At 40.6% G+C, this 19,818-nt stretch overlaps 1 protein-coding gene across 1 annotated transcript in view; it reads left to right on the forward strand.

Moving 5' to 3' along the window:
• The window catches only part of LOC306882057 (dystonin-like), a 166,645-nt gene that overhangs the window by 99,830 nt on the left and 46,997 nt on the right, over window positions 1-19,818 (forward strand). Inside the window, exons 38-54 of the mRNA XM_079436492.1 lie at window positions 946-1,098; window positions 1,554-1,787; window positions 1,958-2,239; window positions 3,477-4,016; window positions 4,547-4,723; window positions 5,407-5,530; window positions 5,806-6,014; window positions 6,498-6,815; window positions 7,255-7,421; window positions 7,707-7,863; window positions 9,087-9,213; window positions 9,329-9,379; window positions 9,518-9,750; window positions 9,988-10,117; window positions 10,321-10,520; window positions 11,539-12,034; window positions 12,605-14,073. Of these exons, the coding sequence (XP_079292618.1) occupies window positions 946-1,098; window positions 1,554-1,787; window positions 1,958-2,239; window positions 3,477-4,016; window positions 4,547-4,723; window positions 5,407-5,530; window positions 5,806-6,014; window positions 6,498-6,815; window positions 7,255-7,421; window positions 7,707-7,863; window positions 9,087-9,213; window positions 9,329-9,379; window positions 9,518-9,750; window positions 9,988-10,117; window positions 10,321-10,520; window positions 11,539-12,034; window positions 12,605-14,073 (5,067 nt within the window). The remainder of the gene's footprint in view (window positions 1-945; window positions 1,099-1,553; window positions 1,788-1,957; window positions 2,240-3,476; window positions 4,017-4,546; window positions 4,724-5,406; window positions 5,531-5,805; window positions 6,015-6,497; window positions 6,816-7,254; window positions 7,422-7,706; window positions 7,864-9,086; window positions 9,214-9,328; window positions 9,380-9,517; window positions 9,751-9,987; window positions 10,118-10,320; window positions 10,521-11,538; window positions 12,035-12,604; window positions 14,074-19,818) is intronic.

Raw genomic sequence — 19,818 nt, forward strand, 5'->3', positions numbered from 1 at the left:
ACTCAGAGACAAAGTCTAGAGGTCCAGTTGGAGATCCGTGAGGATGAGACTCAGCAGCAGGTCTGAGAGAGATCTAAGAGATCACACTGACTGTTGACCTTTACCTAATCACACGAAAAAGCATGAAGTTGCATATGTTGTTGCTTTGATGTGTGGTATATTTTGATATGAAGCGTTGGAAAACTCATTGCCCTTAAAGAGGAAACCCTAAAGACCCCATGAAGTGGCTTGTGTGCAGTTTCCTTTGATGCACTGACAAACTTTTTTTGAAATAAGAAACTGGTGCAGATTGTATTGAACAATTTGCTAATCTTGTTTAAAAACAGACAATAGCTCTTTGTTTAAGCCAGAGTCTTTAACTTCATTTGCTACTTGCTGTCGCAAAATGTGGATATGCCCATGGGTAATTGCTATTTTTAGTTATTTTTATCAACTTTTCGGAGATTAGGAGCCTGTAGTGTAAATCTCAGCCTTAAAGCTGAAAAAATCTCCATATTTTACTTTGTGGGGTCTTTAAAAAGAGTTTTATAATGAGGTCTTTAAAGACCAAATGGACTATTCATGAATGTATTATTTGTGTGTGTGATGTTTATTGCAGTTTAATCACACAACTTTTTTCTATTTACAACACAGAAAAGCCATGGCTTGATCACTGCCACCAACTTACTTCTGGTCATGTTTGCATTTTTCAGGCTGCCTGAACCGGTTCAGCTCTTACTACCAAAAGATCAATGTTTTATTCTATGTGGATATGCTTTCCGACAGTAAAGGCAGCACTAACCCACCTTTCTTTACCATTGCCAAAATCCCTTTGAATGGCTGGCATGTTTACAGCATACTCAGTCACTACTAATGGTTAAATGCTCAGTATTTGATGTGCTGCTGTGTTTTAACTCTGTGGAGAAGGTTTTAGTTTTTCTTTCTAACTGAGTGTTTATGTGGTAGGCTGCTGTGGAGAAGCAGAGGGAGTTTTCAGAAAAGCTGCAGGAGCTGTTTGATGATCTGACACAGACAGAAAACCGCCTTATTGGACACCAGCAGCAGGCTGCCAGTGCAAAGACTGTGGGAGACCTCCAGCAATACCAACAAGAGCATCAGGTACACCCTGGTAACATTTTATACCATGCTTGTACATATAATACATACATTTGTAAGGTTATTGGTGGTCTATGTTAAGCATCACTACCTGTGCTGCTGCTTTTTCTTCTGCTCAAGAAATCGACACATAACTGATCCCACACATTTATAGAACAACCATAAAAAATATAAGGTGTGCTGTTAAATTTAAATGACACAACACCAGTTTTTTAAACATCCTAGCAAGACTCTAGCAACTCTTAGTAAATGCTTAGCCATGCAACCACACAAATCAACCTAACAATGCCCCAGCAATACACCCGAACAACTATACCAACACCTTCACTAGTGCCTAGCAATGTGTTGGGAATTGTTGGGAACAGGTAACCCTTACCTGTGGTAAAATCACTGTAACACATGGCCTTGTGTGGCTTGTTGTGATTAATTTAGTTTGTGTGTCTTTATTGGTCTCTCAGGCTCTACAGAAAGACCTCCAGGCTAATGCCAGTGCGCTCAATGAAGTCATCAGTAGCACAAAGAAGTTTCTGGAGGAGAATCGCAGTAAACTCACTCCAGAGCAGATATCGGCTCTTGAGAACAAGCTGGAGGAATTGAAGAGCAAAGCGAATATGCTTAACCAGAAGGCAGAAGAGTCAAGGAAGGATCTAGAGAAGGTTTTGACCAGCGCTATCAAGCAGGAGACTGAGAAGGTTAGAGGAGAAAATCACTTTCCCAAACACTATTCAACCAAAAGGTTTCAAAAGATTGAATTTAGTCACTTCCTCTGTTGCTTTTAGTTTGTGCTGGCTCTAAATGTATGTTTGGATACTTTCTTTAATTATTTTCTGTAAACCAAAGCAATTTTTTCCTCTCTGTACAGGAGGCAGCTGTTGAACAACTTGAAGAGACCAAAACTAAGATTGAGGGTCTTCTAGGCTGGATCTCCAACATTGGGAAAGAGAAAGAAATGGGTGGAATAGAAAAGGACCAGATGGTTAAACAGAATGGAAACATGGCTGAGTACACATCAATGACGGGAATAATTGGAGAGGAAGATGATCCTAATGGAAATGCATTAGATACTACAGATAACACAAGTCATGCTGGCGAAAAACAAGACGGTAAAGACCTGGATCTGGACCAGCAGTTTAAAAGGGTTCAAGTAAGTACTTGAGTTTATACAGTGGTGCTTGAAAGTTTGTGAACCCTATAGAATTTTCTATATTTCTGCAAAAATATGACCCAAAAAACTTTTTCAGGTCCTTCCACAACATTTGAATTGGTTTAAGATCAGGACTTTGATTTGGGCATTCCAAAACATTACCTTTAACCATGCTGCATGATCCACTTTCTCTTGAGATTCAGTTCATGGACAGATGTCCTGATATTTTCCTTTAGAACTTGCTGTATAATTCAGAATTCATTGTTCCATCAATGATGGCAAGCCGTCCTGGCCCAGATGCAGCAATCACCATGTTTCGATGGGGCAAGTTTCTCATGCTGGAATGCAGTGTTTTCCTTTTTCCAAACATAACACTTCTCATTTAAACCAAAAAGTTATATTTTGGTCTCATCCATCCACAAAACATATCTCCAATAGCCCTCTGGCTTGTCCACATGATCTTTAGCAAACTGCAGACGGGCAGCAATGTTCTTCTTGGAGAGCAGTGCCTTTCTCCTTGCCATGACACAGTGGTTGTTCAGTGTTTTCTTAATGGTGAATTCATGAATATGAACATCAGCCAAAGTTAGAAAGGCCTTCATTTGCTGAGAAGTTACCCTGGGTTCCTTTGCAACCTTGTGTACTATTACACTTCTTATGAAAAATTGAATGGAAACCAGTCATAAGACAATGACCTCATGTAATTTTCTGCACTAGATGGGAATTAAGTAATTTGGACACCTTCTTGCGTCACTTCTTTCTTTTGGAGGGATCTTTGTTGGTCTTGAATTAGTCTTGAATTTCCTTTTATATTTTGGTATCATTTGGTTCAGTTTTTTGGGGGTCATACTTATGCAGAAATACAGAAAAGTCTAAACTTCCAATCACCACTATAGCTGTAAATATCATGATTGATATCAAACTACTAGTTCAACTTGAAACATTTCACTAACAGAATGTTTTTTTGTTGTTTTTTTAAGAAAATGTTGTAGAAACAAGGGCTAAGCAATTCTATTCACCATAAGATTATTTATTTATATTGGTGCTTTCATAATCTGTGTGCCCATGAATCTGCGTGCCCATGAAATGTGATTAAATGGTGACTTGTTAAGAGCTTAAGTGAGATTCAAGCGAAAAGGGGAAAACAACACTGAATAAAACGCATTTGATTTTAAAATTCAAAGGAAATTGGATGGCAAGAAAATGCTTTGACCTTCTCTTGATTCTCAATTCACAGGCCCACCACCAGGAGATCTTGTCCCAACAGCAGGATTTGATCATCGCCACACAGTCAGCACAGGCGTTACTCGACAAACAGGCTCAGGTCCTGTCACCGGCTGAAAAAGACAAGTTACAGAGGGACATTAAAGAGCTGAAGGGGCGCTACGAGGCCTCTCTCACGCAGGCCGAACAGCAGATGAAGCAGGTCCAGACTGTCCAGGAGGAGCTTCAGAAGTTCAAGGGGGACTGTGAGGAGTTTGAGACGTGGCTACAGCAGGCCCACGGGCAGATGGAGGAGCTCGGGGTGCCCGCCGCTGGTCTGGACACTCTCAGTAATAATCTACAGAGACAGAAGAGTTTCTCTGAAGACGTCATCTCTCATAAAGGAGACCTGCGCTTCATAACCATCTCCGGTCAGAAGGTGCTGGACGCAGCAAAGGCCTGCAATCGCAGTGAATCGGACGGCCTGCCGATGGTTGATATGTCCGGGACTTGTGCTGCAGTGAAAGAAAGGCTGGACTCTGCCGCTAGTCACTACAAAGCCTTGCATACGCAGGTATTTCTGCTCTTTTTGGTCTTTATGTAGAGAATCGTCAAATCCTGGAGGTCACTGACAATTAACAAGCGAGAAATCAGAAATTCAATTTTGCTTTAGAAAAAAATAAGCCTAATTGAATTCGCAGATAAACTTTATTTTAAGGTCCATTTTTCGCTGTTAACTCCTAATTTGGTGCTCATTAATAGTGCGGTAGTTGTTAAGTTTAGGTAATGAGTATAATTAGGGATGTAGAATATGGTAATGCAGAATATGTGCTTAATAAGTAATAATAAACAGCCAAATATGTTAATAATAGGCATGCTAATAAGCAACTAGTTAATAGTGAGAACTGCTCCTTGTACTAAAGTACTTTTTGATTAAAACCAACAGATGGCAGCATTTGCCTCTAAATTCTGCAAACATTCAAACAGTATTCAGCAGTCTGTTATGACAGTATTAAACCCTTCAATCGTTTATATAAATGATAAAAAATTAAACTAATTGTTTTAAATGATGCGCTGAAAAAACATACTTCTGATGCATTTCAGTGTAATCAGCTTGGAAACAACCTGAAAGACGTGGTGGACAAGTACAAGAAGTATGAAGATGCCAGTGGTGCTCTGGTGAAGTGGCTGAATGTCTCTGAGGAAGAGTCCAGAAGGCAGCAGTCAGAGCCTATTGCTGGAGATCCACAAACCCTACAGAGACAGCTGGAGGAGACCAAGGCAAGAGCATTATATCAGTATATTCAGTTCACAGAATTATGACACAAGATATTATAATTATAATGTAACTGTATATATCAATGCTACTACATCCACCTGAAACTCTCAGTGTTGAGTGCCAACAAGAGTTCAAGATGTCATTACAGTCTAGTCATCATACAGGTGACAGATCTCCAGAAAAACTGAACACACCGATATAAAAATGCACTTTGAATAAATGACACAGTGGTTTCACCCTTTGCTCAGTGTATTTATATCCCTTAAAACACGCCACAACACAAACAACTTACAGTAGCTCAGATTTCATTTGCTTGTGGTGTATTATAGCTCGCTGTTCTTGCAGAAGTGAATACAGAAGCAGACAATGCTAATCACACTTAAATAGATTACTTCTCCCATGATACACTCAGACCAGATTCGGCTGAGCAGCATTGAGATCAGATACACACAGAAAATATATTCATGCTGCATTACTGTTCTCTAGGGATGTATAGTACAACTGTCTTCTGACCTTGTATGTATATGTCCTTATGCTAAACCACTCAGCCTTTTTAATGTCACTGTGTTGTATGGCCTGTTGAGATGGATATAGATCACACACAATTGATGTTGTGCTTTTAACATAATCAGTCTACTGACTGCAGTCCTATTAGTGGAGTGTAATACGCATTGGTCTGTCCCAGAACCTTCAAGGGCAAACAACGTCCCGTCAGGCTGCGGTGGATACGCTGAGGAAAACAGCTGATGCCTTGATCAGCGCAGAGGGAGACCTGCTGTCCCATACAGAGGAGATTCAGGAGACAGTGGGTGAGCCAAAAATCTCACAAAAACATGTCTGGGTCACATTTCACACCAGAAGCATAGGGCTTCTACAAAAAAGGCATTTTGAATAAAGAAAATAAAGCCCATTACAAGATCATGAAGAATTTAAATCAACATAACTTAAAAGCAGTATAACATATACAAAGATATTTAAAAATGGAAGTTTAAATTATGTATGATTAGATGCTAAAACACTGTAATCAGCAGTTTCTTTTCATAAAATATTTTTGGGACTTTTATGAATACATTTCTGTTTGTAGATGACATCTCAGAGAGATACGACAACCTGTCGAAGTCAGTGAGTGACCGCAACGAGAAGCTGCAGGTGACTCTGACGCGCTCCCTGAGTGTGCAGGACGGCCTGGACGAGATGATGTCCTGGATGGAGAAGGTGGAAGAGAGCGTGAAGGAGACGCCAAAAGTGCCGCTGGACTCCAGCTCCATTGCAGATGCACTTAGCAAGGAGGCAGTATGTGACCTTTGACCTGTCATCCAAAGATACTATGTTTATTACAAAGCGAATACGTAACCACATAGCAAAAACTTACCAGACAAAGCTCTGTAATACACAATTACAGGGATAGTCCTCCCAAAAATGAAAATACTGCCTCATATTGTTCCAAACCTGTTTGCATTTCATTCTTCTGTGGAACATAAAAGAGTTTATGAAGAGTATTGGTAACCAAACATTTTTGGATCCCATTCACTCCCATTGTATCAATTTGAAGAAGAACTTTAGGATGGCTTGAATTCAAAATTGACCAGTGCCAGACAGAGATAGTGTCTGAGAAATTATTTGTATAATTTCTGTCTTTCCATTTGGTGCTGACTGGTGAGCTCACAGACTTGGCCTTTAATAATAGTATTACACAGCAATGGCATGACCGCATAAAAACATTAAAAAAACATTGTTAAAAAAAATGGGGAAAAAACGCATGCCCATTTATTTCAGGCTCTGGAGCAGGACATGTCCAGCAGACAGAGCAGCATCTTGGCCATGAAGGCAAAGGTGAAGAAGTTTGTGGAGAACGCTGAGCCGGCCGCTGCCGCCCTCCTCCAAGATAAGATGGAGGGCTTGTCCCAGCGGTTTACTGATGCCTCTGAGCAGCACAAGCAGAAGGTGGCTAAGATGCAGGATCTCCGAGACAAGGTGGAGCAGTTTGAGAAGACATCTGACAAGGTGCAGCAGTTTGTGCTGAAGAGCTCACAGGCTCTCTCTGAGACAGACGGGCCAGGAAAGAACGTGCCTGAGCTCTCACAGCTCCTCCAGGTGTGCTGCTCACTACTCCTAAACTCAGTGAACTACATGTTTTGATTGGACTTTTATACTTTGGCTCATGTCTGTTAGCTTTGAGGTCAAAATCTATACTGAATGCCCTATGTGTCGTCCAAAAAGCTGACAAAATTGTCCTATAGTAGATTTGAACACTATAAATTAGTCTTTTTCTTTTAAGAATGCAAGCTAAAGATACTGATTAGTCATTTCAGGGTGAATTATATTTTTTTTTTTTGTCCAACAAAAATTTTGATCCATAATTCCAATGAATAGCAATAGCAAATACATTAAAGCATTGCTGTGAAGTTATTATTAAAAAACGTGATGGGCAACGAGACAGCTCTCTATAGTTTGGAACAGAGACAGCCTGTCTACGATCAGTTATCTCTTCATGTTCCACATACTGAAGTTCTAATAAAATCTTTATTTGTAGGACACAAATGCAGAGTTAGCCGAGCACGCAAAGGACATGGAAACGCTCCAGAAACTGACTGAGGAACTCAGCAAGCTGGGTCCAGAAGGAAGCACAGCTCTTCTTCAGAGCAAGATGCAGAACATCTCTGATACCTTTAATGCTTTTAAGGAGACAATTACTAATAAGTAAGTGATTATTAAGTAACAGCACTTAGCAAAAAACAATACTTAGAATAAAAACACAGACTATGTCTCAAATTTTGTGTGTCCTATTATTTTTTATATACTTCTCTTGGCTCTGACATATGTCTCTGTTATTTATTTAATTGGATAAAGTGACGCTAGAACTGTTATAGAATTAAAACCATGTGCTATAATGGAACAGTATTACAAGAAATATTAGTTACTCTTATGCCAGATGTCAGACCATTTAATAAAACTCTATATGCATATGTATCCTATGTATTGCAGAAAAGAGGAGGTTTCCTCCTGCCAGAAGCAGCTGCAGGAGTTCAAAGCTGCCGCAGGGGTGTTAATCACATGGCTGGAGGAGACAAAAGAGCAAGTGCCAGTGCTTCAGCCCAACTGCAGTGAACAGGGCCTGGGAACAGACCTGCAGAAAGTCGATGTGAGTGATGGATTTAACTTTTCACCTCTTATTGTGGGACCACAAAACCTTCGGGATAGTACGATGATCTAAATGAACTAAAAAAGCTAGAAGAAGACACACATCTCACTGTGTATGGCTGATTGTTCAAAAAATCAAAACTTAAAATCTGTTTGTCAATTTTTGTTAACACATTTACCACATGTCCTGTAATGAAATGGAATGTGAGCTGATATGAATTTTTTATATATTGTGTGATAGCAATGATGTGAGATTTTGTCCCATTTTTGGATGAGCTAGGTAAGCTGTGGAGTTGCTAATAAGTTAGTTAGCAGTCAGTTAATTATCAATGTATTGAAATTAGTGCCGTCAAAAGATTAATCGCATCCAAAATATAAACGTAACATTTTTTCTTAAATATACTGTGTACATGCATGGGTGTGTATTTATATATACATAATAAATGTCCACAGTCCACACACATAGGCCTATACTATGTAAACAAAACTTTTATTTTGGATGTGATTAATCACGATTAATCGCCTGACAGCACTTTTTAATATTTTTTTTTGTCTCTAAATTGCTATTCTCAGATACTAACGGGTTTTGTAATGACACAGAGTAAACATACTAGGAAATTAAAGCCATTTCTTATGTTCAAACCCTCCTTCTGTTGGCCAGACAGAGAGACTTCACATTTCCATTATGACCAAATTTTGGGTTATAAAAGTTATAAAAATTGTTTAGTAAAATGATGGTATCAACAGCATTATTTATAGCATTACAACATATTTGGTTAAAAATTCTTTGCAAAGCATTGCATTTTAATACTTGAAATTATGATAGAAAAAATGTTTGTCTGGGAAAGAACCCCGAAATAAAATCATTCTAGCAAATATTCTATCACACTGATATAATTGGGATTCCACAAATTGTAAAAAACTAATCAAAGACTTAAAAAAAATTATTCAGAATAATTTTGTCCCTAGATAAAATCCTGTTAAGGAATTGACAGGTTTATTTGAAGGAGTAGATCATGTATTTGCACACATTTGTGTTTTAAAGTGTTTCTCGCAGGAAGTGTTTCTCCATCCTAATGAAAAACACTGCTCACCATTCAAGAATGTGTGTGTCATGTTCCAAAGGTCAACGGAAAATTATGAAAATGTCAAAACGTCTCTTAACTCCATATAGATTTTAAAGTTTTAAAATGACATTTTCTGGTCTTTTTATGCTGTCTGCAGGGCTTACTGGACGAATGGACCTCCAAAGCTCCTGCAGTCCAGGATATAAATAGCAAAGGATCTGCTCTATGTAGCCTAATCAGTGTTTTGACATCACCGGCCAAAGCCAAGATACATCACAACTCAGGTATTGCCAAGCAATATTTTACGATTTTACATGTCTCAGCTCTACATGATCACTCATTAATTCCATCTAGCGTAAAAGCAAACAGATGGAATGTGTTTTCTCTCTTTATGATCAGCTGTCAGTAACGGTTCTGGTCTAGGCAGCCATTCTTATCTGACAAACCAAGGTGAAAGTTCATACTAGTTCATACTACTGATGCTTTTTTTTGTTTCTGTGACCAATAACTAACACTGTGGTCAGTTTAAATTTATGCTATTCTGCCTATTTGTATAAAACAATAAGCGTATACATTATTTGCCATTAGAGTTAATGCTGGTACAGCAGAACATGTCCTGCATTAACAACGATTACAAACATCTGGGGGAGCTCCTGAAGGCCAGGTCCTCTGAGCTCAGCGCTTTGTTGAAGAGAGTTCAAGGCATCCATGAACAGGCTGAGTCTTTACGTCAGTGGATGGAAGACACAAAGAAGACAGCAGCATCGAGTAATCATCCATCTGGGGAAGATGCAGTAAAATCACAGATAGAGCAACAGAAGGTAAATTAAATGCATTACTGTCAGGTTGTTCTGGGAATGTATTCCCATATTTCAGGCTATTCCACATAATTTCACAGATTTTCCTCAACAATAACTACAGAAAATCTGAAAAAACTGCACAAATTCTGTGTCGGCTTTCCCATAAATTGTACATGGAAACCTTGACAGTATGTCATCATAAGATGATTCTTTAAGCTAAAAGCATTGAAATAGCTGATTATTATGTCTGTCTTTCAGGTCTTTGAAGATAATATGAAACAAAAGCAAGTGCAGCTCCAGCAGCTCAGGGAGAATCTGCTCCGTTTAATCGAGGAACACCCTGATTCACCCGAGGCAGAAAAGTGGAAGCACATGCTGGCACAGATAGGTATGCATCCATCACATCCAAAACCAATCATCTACTTTTATCTGCTCATCTGTGTGCATGGCCAGGTGCAGATTCACACACTTTTCTTCTGCACCAACTGTGAGCTTAAGTCAAGCTCCTGCGAAAGCTCAAGCTCTGAATCAATGCTCGGCTAAAGTGAAGCTGGGAGTGATAAAATGATGTGTGTTATGCTCCACACACAGATGCAGGATGGGAGGAGGTCAAGGGCACGATGGAGATCCGGAAACAGCACCTGGAGGAGTCGTCCCGCATGCTGGAGCTCTTCCAGACGACCCAACCGCAGCTCTCGCAGTGGCTGCAGGAGAAGGAGTCGATGATGGGCGTCCTGGGGCCTTTGTCTGTGGACCCAAACATGCTTAACACACAAAAGCAACAAGTCCAGGTACTGGCAGTCACACTGTAAACATACATGTGAAAGAATTAATGCCATATATTGCCAAATATCGGAGGCTATATGTGGTCCAATTTTTTTTTTTCACAAAACATGTACTCTTATTTCATTATAGCTAAATAACTTTATATAACTTTATTTTATCAATGTTGTTAAAAATATGATGCATATTACAAATAACTGGACAAATATAATAAAGAAAGTCAAATTAAATAAACTATAAATTGTAAATAAACTATTCAGGCAGAGTAATTTAAATGGTTAAATATATATATATATATATATATATATATATATATATATATATATAAATATAAAACTGCATAGTCTTCCGTGTATTAAATGTATGTTGATCACTGTTAAAGCTGCTGAAGTTACTCAGTCAAGAGCAGTGAGAGCAGTCTTTTTGTTTTTCAAGGCTTTTTGCTTTTAGCATTAAACAGCCAATATGCTAGTAATATGCATGCTAATAACTTGTTAATACTGAGAACTGGACCTTAAACTAAAGTTTTACGATGCTTTTTTGTTGTATTTAGAGCTTTATAGACCTTGGTACAATGAAAACATGTATGTAACATTGGTAGCACTTTATTTTAGGGTCTCTTAGCTAGTTGCTTATTAGCATGCATATTACTACTAGAATATTAGCCATTTATTAGTATTAATTAAGTATTATTCTACATCCCTAATCCTACCCAATACCTAAACTTAACAACTAACTTACTAACTATTAATAAGCAGCAAATTAGGAATTTATTGAGGCAAAAGTCGTAGTTAATAGTGAATAAGTGTTCCCTATTCTAAAGTGTTACCGTAACAGTCTGCTATTTTGTGTTTTGTGGAAGAAAGCCAAACCAGTTTGGAATAATGATAGAATTTTCATTTTTGAGTGAACTGTACTATCATGTTACAAAGATAGAGTGACATACTGTACTATTTCTAATGCAATTGAAGATTAGTAATCCCTTAATGCCTATTACTTAATGTCAAATGTTGTTTCTTTGATTAGATTCTCCTCAAGGAGTTTGACAGCCGCAAGCCTCAGTACGAGAAGTTAACCGAGGCTGCTACAGCAATCGCTAGTGCGTCAGAGCAGCAGGATCCTGCTGTAGAGCAGGTTAAAGAACAGCTGGCATCTATTTCCCAGAAGTGGCAGGCCCTGACAGGTCAGCTGTCTCAGAGACATGCTCTCATTGAGCAGGCTGTCGGAAAGACCACTCAATTCCAGGAGCTCTTGCAAAGCCTCAGTAAAAGTGCCACTTGCCTGGAGACTGAACTTAATAACCAGCAGGCCCTCAGCACCCAACCTGAGGAAGTCAAGAAGCAGATTGAAGCCACTAATGCAATCCTGGCTCAGCTACGAGAGGAGAAGAAGAGGCTAAAGGAGGCAGAAAGTGTCTGCTCTGAGCTCTCTGCCATGGTGACTGAAGAGTATCTCAGAGCAGACTTGACTAAACAGCTTGAGGGCATCACTAAACCATTTAGACAACTTGAGGACAAAGCAGGTATTGTAGTTTACTTCAGATACTCATCTTCTTTCTGCAACATCACAGAATATGCTAATTTTCTATTTGCACATAGCCGAAAGCTGTGCAGATGTCCTCAGAATTTGAATGTTTTTTTTATATATATAAAGTCATATGCATCCTCTGACCTGTGTGTGTTCATTTATCAAGTATTTATCAAGGATCAAACTAAATTTAATACAGTTTAGTAAGATTAATTCAATTTTACTGATCCAGTGTGCAAAATGCAAAAAAGAGTTTCCATCTGTGCCTCAAGTGTCAAATATTATCCAACTATGACAAGCAACTCATGACAAGACATGCTTGGTTTTTATTTCTGTTGTATAGTGTTTAATGTCCCCAAAAACTGCACATACTGTAGCTCAATAGCAAACATCAGCCATGTTTCAGTTGGTTGTGATTTTTGCTTTCAGGCATAGCAGACAAATTGCTTGGCGCTTGAGACTTGTCATGTTATGCCCTGCTCGGACACAATATTAGCCTGCATAATTGTGACAACTGTTGCGACTTCTTATCTAACATTCTTATATTTTACCTTGTGTCCACCAGGAAAGCGGATTGAGCAGCTCAACTCAGCCTTTGCCAGCTCCCAGCAGTTCCATCAGACATCGAAGGACTTCCAAGCCTGGCTGAATCAAACTCTGCAGGAGCTGTGTAAGCCACAGCCCATCTCTGCTAATGCAGAGAAGTTAAAACAGAGTCTCAAGGAGAACAGTACTGTCCAAAAGGCCATTAGTGAGCATGAAGAACCTTATAACACCATCATTAAAGATGGAGAATCTCTACTCCAAAGCACAGAGGGGGCAGAAAAGGTGGCCCTTCAGGGACAGCTCTCTGCTCTAAGGTCCAACTGGGATGATGTGAAGAAAAGTAATTCTGAGCAAGCAGAAAAGCTTCAGGGGGGCTTGCAGAGAGCACTGAAGTACAAGGAACATTCTGAGATACTGAGCTCATGGTTGCAAGAGTGTGAAGACAGCGAGAAGAATGTGAATCTCAGCGTGAACTCGGTGGAGATCGAGGGCTCCCTCTCGAAGTTGAAGGCCATCCAGAAAGACATTGACAAGCACAGAGGGCAAGTTGTGATGATGAACACAGCTGCAGACAGCCTCCTGGAGGTAGTCACATCAGATGGTGATTCGGTTAGGGAGGAGAAGGCAACCATTGGTAAAAGAGTGGATAAGCTGACAGAAGATTTAACGCTCAAAAGAGAATCATTAGAAAATATCTCACAGAAGCTGAAAGAGTTCAACGACTTACAGAAGGAAGCCAAAGGCCAGCTGGAGGCTGCCAGGAAACAGCTCGATTCTCACTCGGCTTTGGGTGTCCAGGCCTACAGCAACAAGAACTTGACCAACATGAAGGCTCAGCAGAACAGTTTAGATGGTGTCCACAATCAGATTGAGCATCTCAAAAATCTGGCAAAAACTCTTGTGGTAGATGCCTCTGAGGTGGAAGGTGTGACAGACCTTCTTCTTCAGGCAGACAGCTTGGAAAAAGACCACATGTCAATTACCAAAAAGGTAGAGGATGCTTGCTCCACCTTGGAGGACAAACTCCAGGGCATTGGAGTATTCCAGAACAGCATTCGTGAAATGTTTACGAACTTCACAGACCTGGACGATGAGTTAGATGGTATGGCTCCAGTAGGCAGGGATCTTGACACCTTACGGGATCAGCAAAGCACTATCAAAGACTTTGTTGCTAAACTTCAGGATCTGATGACCAACACAGCCAACGGCAGAGACAGTTGCAAGAAGATGCTGGAGTCAGAGGCCTCACCAGATCTCCTGGGTCTGAAGAGAGACTTGGAAACCCTGGGCAAGCAGTGTGGAAAGCTGATGGACCGAGCCACGGGTAGAAGAGAACAGGTTGAGGAGACCCTCAGTCAACTGGAGGAGTTCTACGGAAAGGCGCAAGAGTTTACCCACAAACTGAGCAGTGCCGAAAAACAAGAGGAGTCCCAAGGGTCTGTTGGATTGGAAACAGAAGTCATTAACCAACAACTGGAGGCCTTCAAGGTAAAATTAAGATTCATTACATGTCTTGCCTTGTTCTGTTCTCCTTCTAGAAGATCCATAGCAGTCACTGACAGTTTAAAGGATTGATATACTGCAAGTAAGAACTGTGAAAGTTGTCTTTCTCATGTTTAATGGAAAAAGTAATGGCATAGCCTTTCTGTAAATTAATATGTTTTTTATTCCCAGACAACATAATCCTCAAAAGGCTTCACTAAAAATAGTAAAACTACATTTAGTTAATATGAAGTAGTCTCACACATTAAAGGTCAAGGAAAAATTTTTAGCTTTGCATTTTAATATAATTTATTATTTATGCACTATGTGTATAATTTATGCACTACTTGTGGGACCAAAAAAGAGTTTAAAAAATATAGTTTGTTTGTTTATTTATTTGATGGGGACAATGCATGTTAATGAACTTTTGAGCAACATTAAAGCAACATTGGTAATTTGCCGCAAAAATAGTCAAAAACAAGTTTTAGTCACTCCCCCAGTGTTCCATTATTCAAACAAATGCATGCCATTGGTTGAGCCAGTGTTTTATGTTGTGCCTAGTTAGACCACTCAACCAACCAGACTGCAGATACATATGGTGCCACCAGTAGCACACAAATTACATATCACCTTACAAGTATGAATGCCATTTTATCATGGACAAAATGTCAAATCAAGTGCCACATTTTACATGTAAAACATTTAACAAAAAAAAAAGAAGTGCATTGTAAGTTATTACATTTTTTAAAAAGGGGCCAACTGTTTAGGGGCAACTTTTTATTGAATTATCAGCAGAGTTTTACAGGAGGATCTTGCTCATGATTTATGTTTGATCTGTTAGTCACGGGTTAGACCCTTCTCTAGACAGTTCAGTATGTCCATGAGCATCTGGTGCTAACAAAAGAGTGTCAGCTGATGGGGCATTGTTGCGAATGTGTGGTGAGCCAGTTGGGTGCCGTGTATCGTAGTGGTCCAGTGAAAGGTAGTGGGGTCTGACTTCTGCTCCTTGTCCTGTTAGCTATGCTAGAGCAGGCCTCTCCATTCAACTGCAATCGGCTTTTTTAGGCTCTCTTATTTTTAGCTCCAAGCTAATTCAGTTTTTTTTTTTTTTTTTTTTTTAATTTGGACATGCTATATGTAAATATTCCATTCTTGTGAAAAATATTAGAAAACTGATTATGCTAATTAACAAATCTGTTCAGCCTTTTTAAGTTGATGCATGATGATGTTTCTATCAGAATCTTTAAATTAATGTTCTGGGTTTAATAAAACATGCCTTTATTGTTAGTTTCAAATTGCCACAGGAAATATTTTTTTTTATTAAAAAAAAAAAAAAAAAACTGTTGACAGTTATACGCTCAAAGCAGAAGTGTATAGTGCACAACAATTTCTGTTCGTCTCACTGTAGTGATTTTTGTTTTGACAAACTGAGAGGTGATTTGAAATGATTTTCTGCATCACAGATGCAAACGATAGCGATTGACTTGTAATTAACCAGCAATATTTTTAGAGAAGTTGACCTCATCTCTCAAAAATTATATCTTTGTCTTGGTCAGTTTGGATTCTTGGACCTTTTTTACTCAATATTTCAAGTGGTACATCATTTGGAATAGTATGCTGCTGCAGGAATTTCTGGATTGTTCAGGTGCTCAAACATGTAGCTTATTCCCCCAAATACTGGAGCAAAGTGTTCTTTCTTTTCTTTTGTTATGGCAACGCAGTGTGTTTCTTATCATAAACCAAAGACCTGGAGTAGATTTCTCTGTTCTTGTTATAGTCTAATTACTACTAAAGGAAATCAAAGCAAATATTAGGATGGATAATACTGTATTGTGTTACTGTGTTACTGATAATACTGTACTGTATAAGTGTTATTACAACAGTGATTTACATTTACATTTATTCATTTAGCTGACGCTTTTATCCAAAGCGACTTACAATTGCTATATATGTCAGAGGTCGCACGCCTCTGGAGCAACTAGGGGTTAAGTGTCTTGCTCAGGGACACATTGGTGTCTCACAGTGGATTCGAACCCGGGTCTCTCACACCAAAGGCATGTGTCTTATCCACTGCGCCATCACCACCACCATAGAAAACCTGCTGAAGACAACAATGTGATATAGGGGTGACCCGGAATAGTCTTAGATTTGATGCTTCGATAGGAGGAGCCTGATTCGACTCAGATTTTTGAGCAAAGTGGATTTTCAATGCAGCTTCCAAAAGACTAAAAATAGCTGATTAATATTTTCTATATTTAATACAATCACACCAGTGTGATTAGATCGTTCAGCGTGTCATATTATCAGCTGATAAATTAAAATCTGTGTTCGCTGGCTGGCTCTGAGCCAGAGACAGACTCGTTTTTACAGTACTGCGCATTATAACCAATCACACACGATGCTGTTTACCTTATGAGTGCAATGACCAATCAGAGGTGTTTTTCTGGAGAATTCTCTCGTTAGAAACAATAAAGTGCAGATGTGTTTATGAATCTGTAAGATATTAATTTCACAGTGATTTCAATGGGAGTTTTTAAGAGTGCTTGAACTCTAGACTGTCAGTGAAAATGCTCTTTGATAATGTAAATGTTCTTTGCTCTCTTTCTGTACAATGAAACTGTTATGATAAGTAACCTAACTTACAATGTTTTTATTCATATTAACTTTCAATGTTAATTCACATTAAATATAAAGTCAGTCGTATTAAAACTATGTTATGGCATGACGCCCATATGTGTTACTAAAGTAAACAGACAGGTTTTTTATACATAGGTAACAGATTACATTATTAGGCTACTTTAACCTTCGTCCACTATAGATCAACTAACATATAAAGGTGAGAATCGAGATATTTCATGATATAGTTAATGCGTTTGGGAATGTTTAGAATAAAAAGGAAAAAAAAAATAATAAAACATAAGAACATAAGTGCTATTGTGGCTGCTGTGTGTCACATGACAAACCTCCCCTCACTCGTGCCCCCTCAAAAATAATGAGTGCATGACGCCCCTGGGTACAAGTGATTTCAAAACATTTCAGCCAGTTTATATATATTGTGTATATATTATTCATCTCGTATAAGATGCATTTGATTGAGTTACGCTGCAGTAAAACTCTTCAACGGTGATTATCTCTTCAGCACGAGCGTTGTTGCGTGAAGAACGCGTCCACAAAAAGAGTTCATTCAGAGCCGCGCAGATACGTTCACGTGCATTCGGGGTATTTTTTGCAGGTAACCTAGAAGTCCTAATATAACGTTATGTTGTATAAATAAAAAAGAGTATTCTATATGAGATAAATGATGAGTTAAATCCCATTGATTAAAAACCTGCTATCATATGCTTTCTACTGGTCATCTTCAGCGCGCACAGCTCAAAACAGAAATGCAGAACATTAATAACTTCTGTCATATACATAACTTTATAACGAGATGTCATGAGTCCGGGTCCTGCACTTCTCCCTATCGCCACAGGAAGCTGACATCTCCCGTCCTCCCGGACTCATCTCCCATAACCTCATACACCAGTCACATTACACACACCTGTAAACACTTCTCATTCCCAGCTGTTCCCCATTATCATGGACTACTTATACACCACACTCCCGCTGCTCTGTCTGGGTGAATTAAGTGTAATTGCGTTAGTGTTTATTCTACTCAGGGGATACAGGCATTGTGTAATTATAGTTGCCTTTTGGTGTATCCCGTTCCTATATTGTTTTGTTTTTTGCTGTTTTGGCCTTTTTGTTGATTAAAAGGAGATCCTTACCTGCACTTGGACCCAAACTCTGTCATTTCCACGGCACCCTGGCAGCGTTCCGTGACAGAATTCACAAAGCATCCATGGTCCAGCAGGGAGGTTGCTCAATCTCCGCCAGGGAGACCAGAGCATTGAGGAGTATGGCAGGGACTTCGTTGGAGTGGCTCGCCGGTCGGCTATTGAGAAGACCTGTCTCATGGTCTTCTTCTACGGAGGCCTGGCCGAGCTCTTCAAATCGCTGATGCCATACTGGACCCCCGAGGAGTCGCTGGAGGACTACATAGACCTGGCTCTGCATTTGAGCGGCTCGGCCGTCAGGGTGGAGTTAGCTGCGGAGCCCGTTCACAGTTCTCCCGATGCGGCGATCCAAGGGGCATCAGAAGCCTCGTCGGCCACACCCAGCACCTCGCGCCCATTCCCAGAGCATCATGGACTGATACGCAGCGGGCAGGAACCCCCGCTGATGTCGGTGCAAGCGGCGTGGTTCGCTCACAAAGCTCCCGAGGCGATGGTGCCCGCTCACATTCCTCCCGAGACAGCGGTGTTCGCTCACGAAGCTCCCGAGGCGATGGTGACCGCTCACTATCCTCCCGATACAGCGGTGTCCGCTCACGAAGCTCCCGAGGCGATGGTGACTGCTCACGTTCCTCCCGAGACAGCGGTGTTTGCTCACGAAGCTCCTGAGACGATGGTGGCCGCTCACGTTCCTCCCGAGACAGCGGTGTTCGCTCACAAAGCTCCCGAGGCGATGGTGACCGCTCACGTTCCTCCCAAGACAACGGTGTTCACTCACGAAGCACCATGATATGAGTCTCTCTACCTCATCCAAGTATGCGGTCTCATCGTTGTTGGAGATGAGGCCCAGAACCACAGTATCATCAGCGAATTTGATAATAGGTGTGGAGCTGTGAGAGGACACGCAGTCATGCGTGTAGAGAGAGTAGAGCAGGGGACTTAGGACACAGCCGTGTGGGGCTCCTACGTTCAGGGTGATGGAGTTTGAGGTGAACTGGCCAACTTTCACCACTTGAGGTCTGCCGGTGATGAAGTCTTGAATCCAGTCACAGAGTGAGGAGTTTAGGCCGAGGTCTGTGAGTTTAGAAGCCAGCTTGATGGGGACTATAGTGTTGAAAGCTGAGCTATAGTCAATGAATAGCAGCCTTACATAATTCCCATTGTTGCTGTCCAAGTGTGTGAGGGAAGAGTGGAGGACGTGAGAGATGGCATCGTACGTAGATCTGTTTGGGCGATAGGCAAACTGAAGAGGGTCCAAAGTATCAGGGACGGAGGAGCAGATGTGGCTCTTTACAAGTCTCTCAAAAACCTTCATGACTATAGATGTGAGGGCAACTGGGCGATAGTCATTCAGGCAAGAGGGTTTATTGTTCTTAGGCACAGGGATTATTATGGATTTTTTAAATGAGGTGGGAACCACGGAGGTAGCAAGGGACTCATTAAAGATAGACGTGAACAAACCAGCGAGCTGATCAGCGCAGGACCTCAGAACACGGCCGGTTATCCCATCAGGGCCGGCTGCTTTCCTGACGTTCACTTTCTTTAGCGCCCTCCGAACCTCATCCTCCGACACAGTGATTACAGGATCATCGCTGCTCTGCCTGCTGCTTCCTGACGCACTGGACGGCAGAGACGCGCTGCCGCCGTTGCAATCAAAGGTGTTTAACTCGTCGGCCAGCAACGGATCTGCTCTCACCTCTGCGGAGGATTCGTTTCCGAAGGCACAGATGGTCCTCAGTCCCTGCCACATCTGTCGAGAGTCATTCAGCTGGAAATGAGACTCAATTCTCTCTCTGTATCTGTGTTTAGCGGCTCTTACTGCGCGTCGGAGAGCATAGCACGATGCTTTGTATTCGCTCATATTCCCGGTCAGAAGAGCCTCAGTGCGTGTGTTAACCGCAGCACGGATTGTTCTGTCCACCTACGGTTTCTGGTTGGAGAATGTCCTTATCGTTATTGTTTCTGTAGCTTGCTCGGT

This window comes from Barbus barbus (assembly GCF_936440315.1).
Source record: "Barbus barbus genome assembly, chromosome: 16".
Lineage (NCBI taxonomy): Eukaryota > Metazoa > Chordata > Actinopteri > Cypriniformes > Cyprinidae > Barbus > Barbus barbus.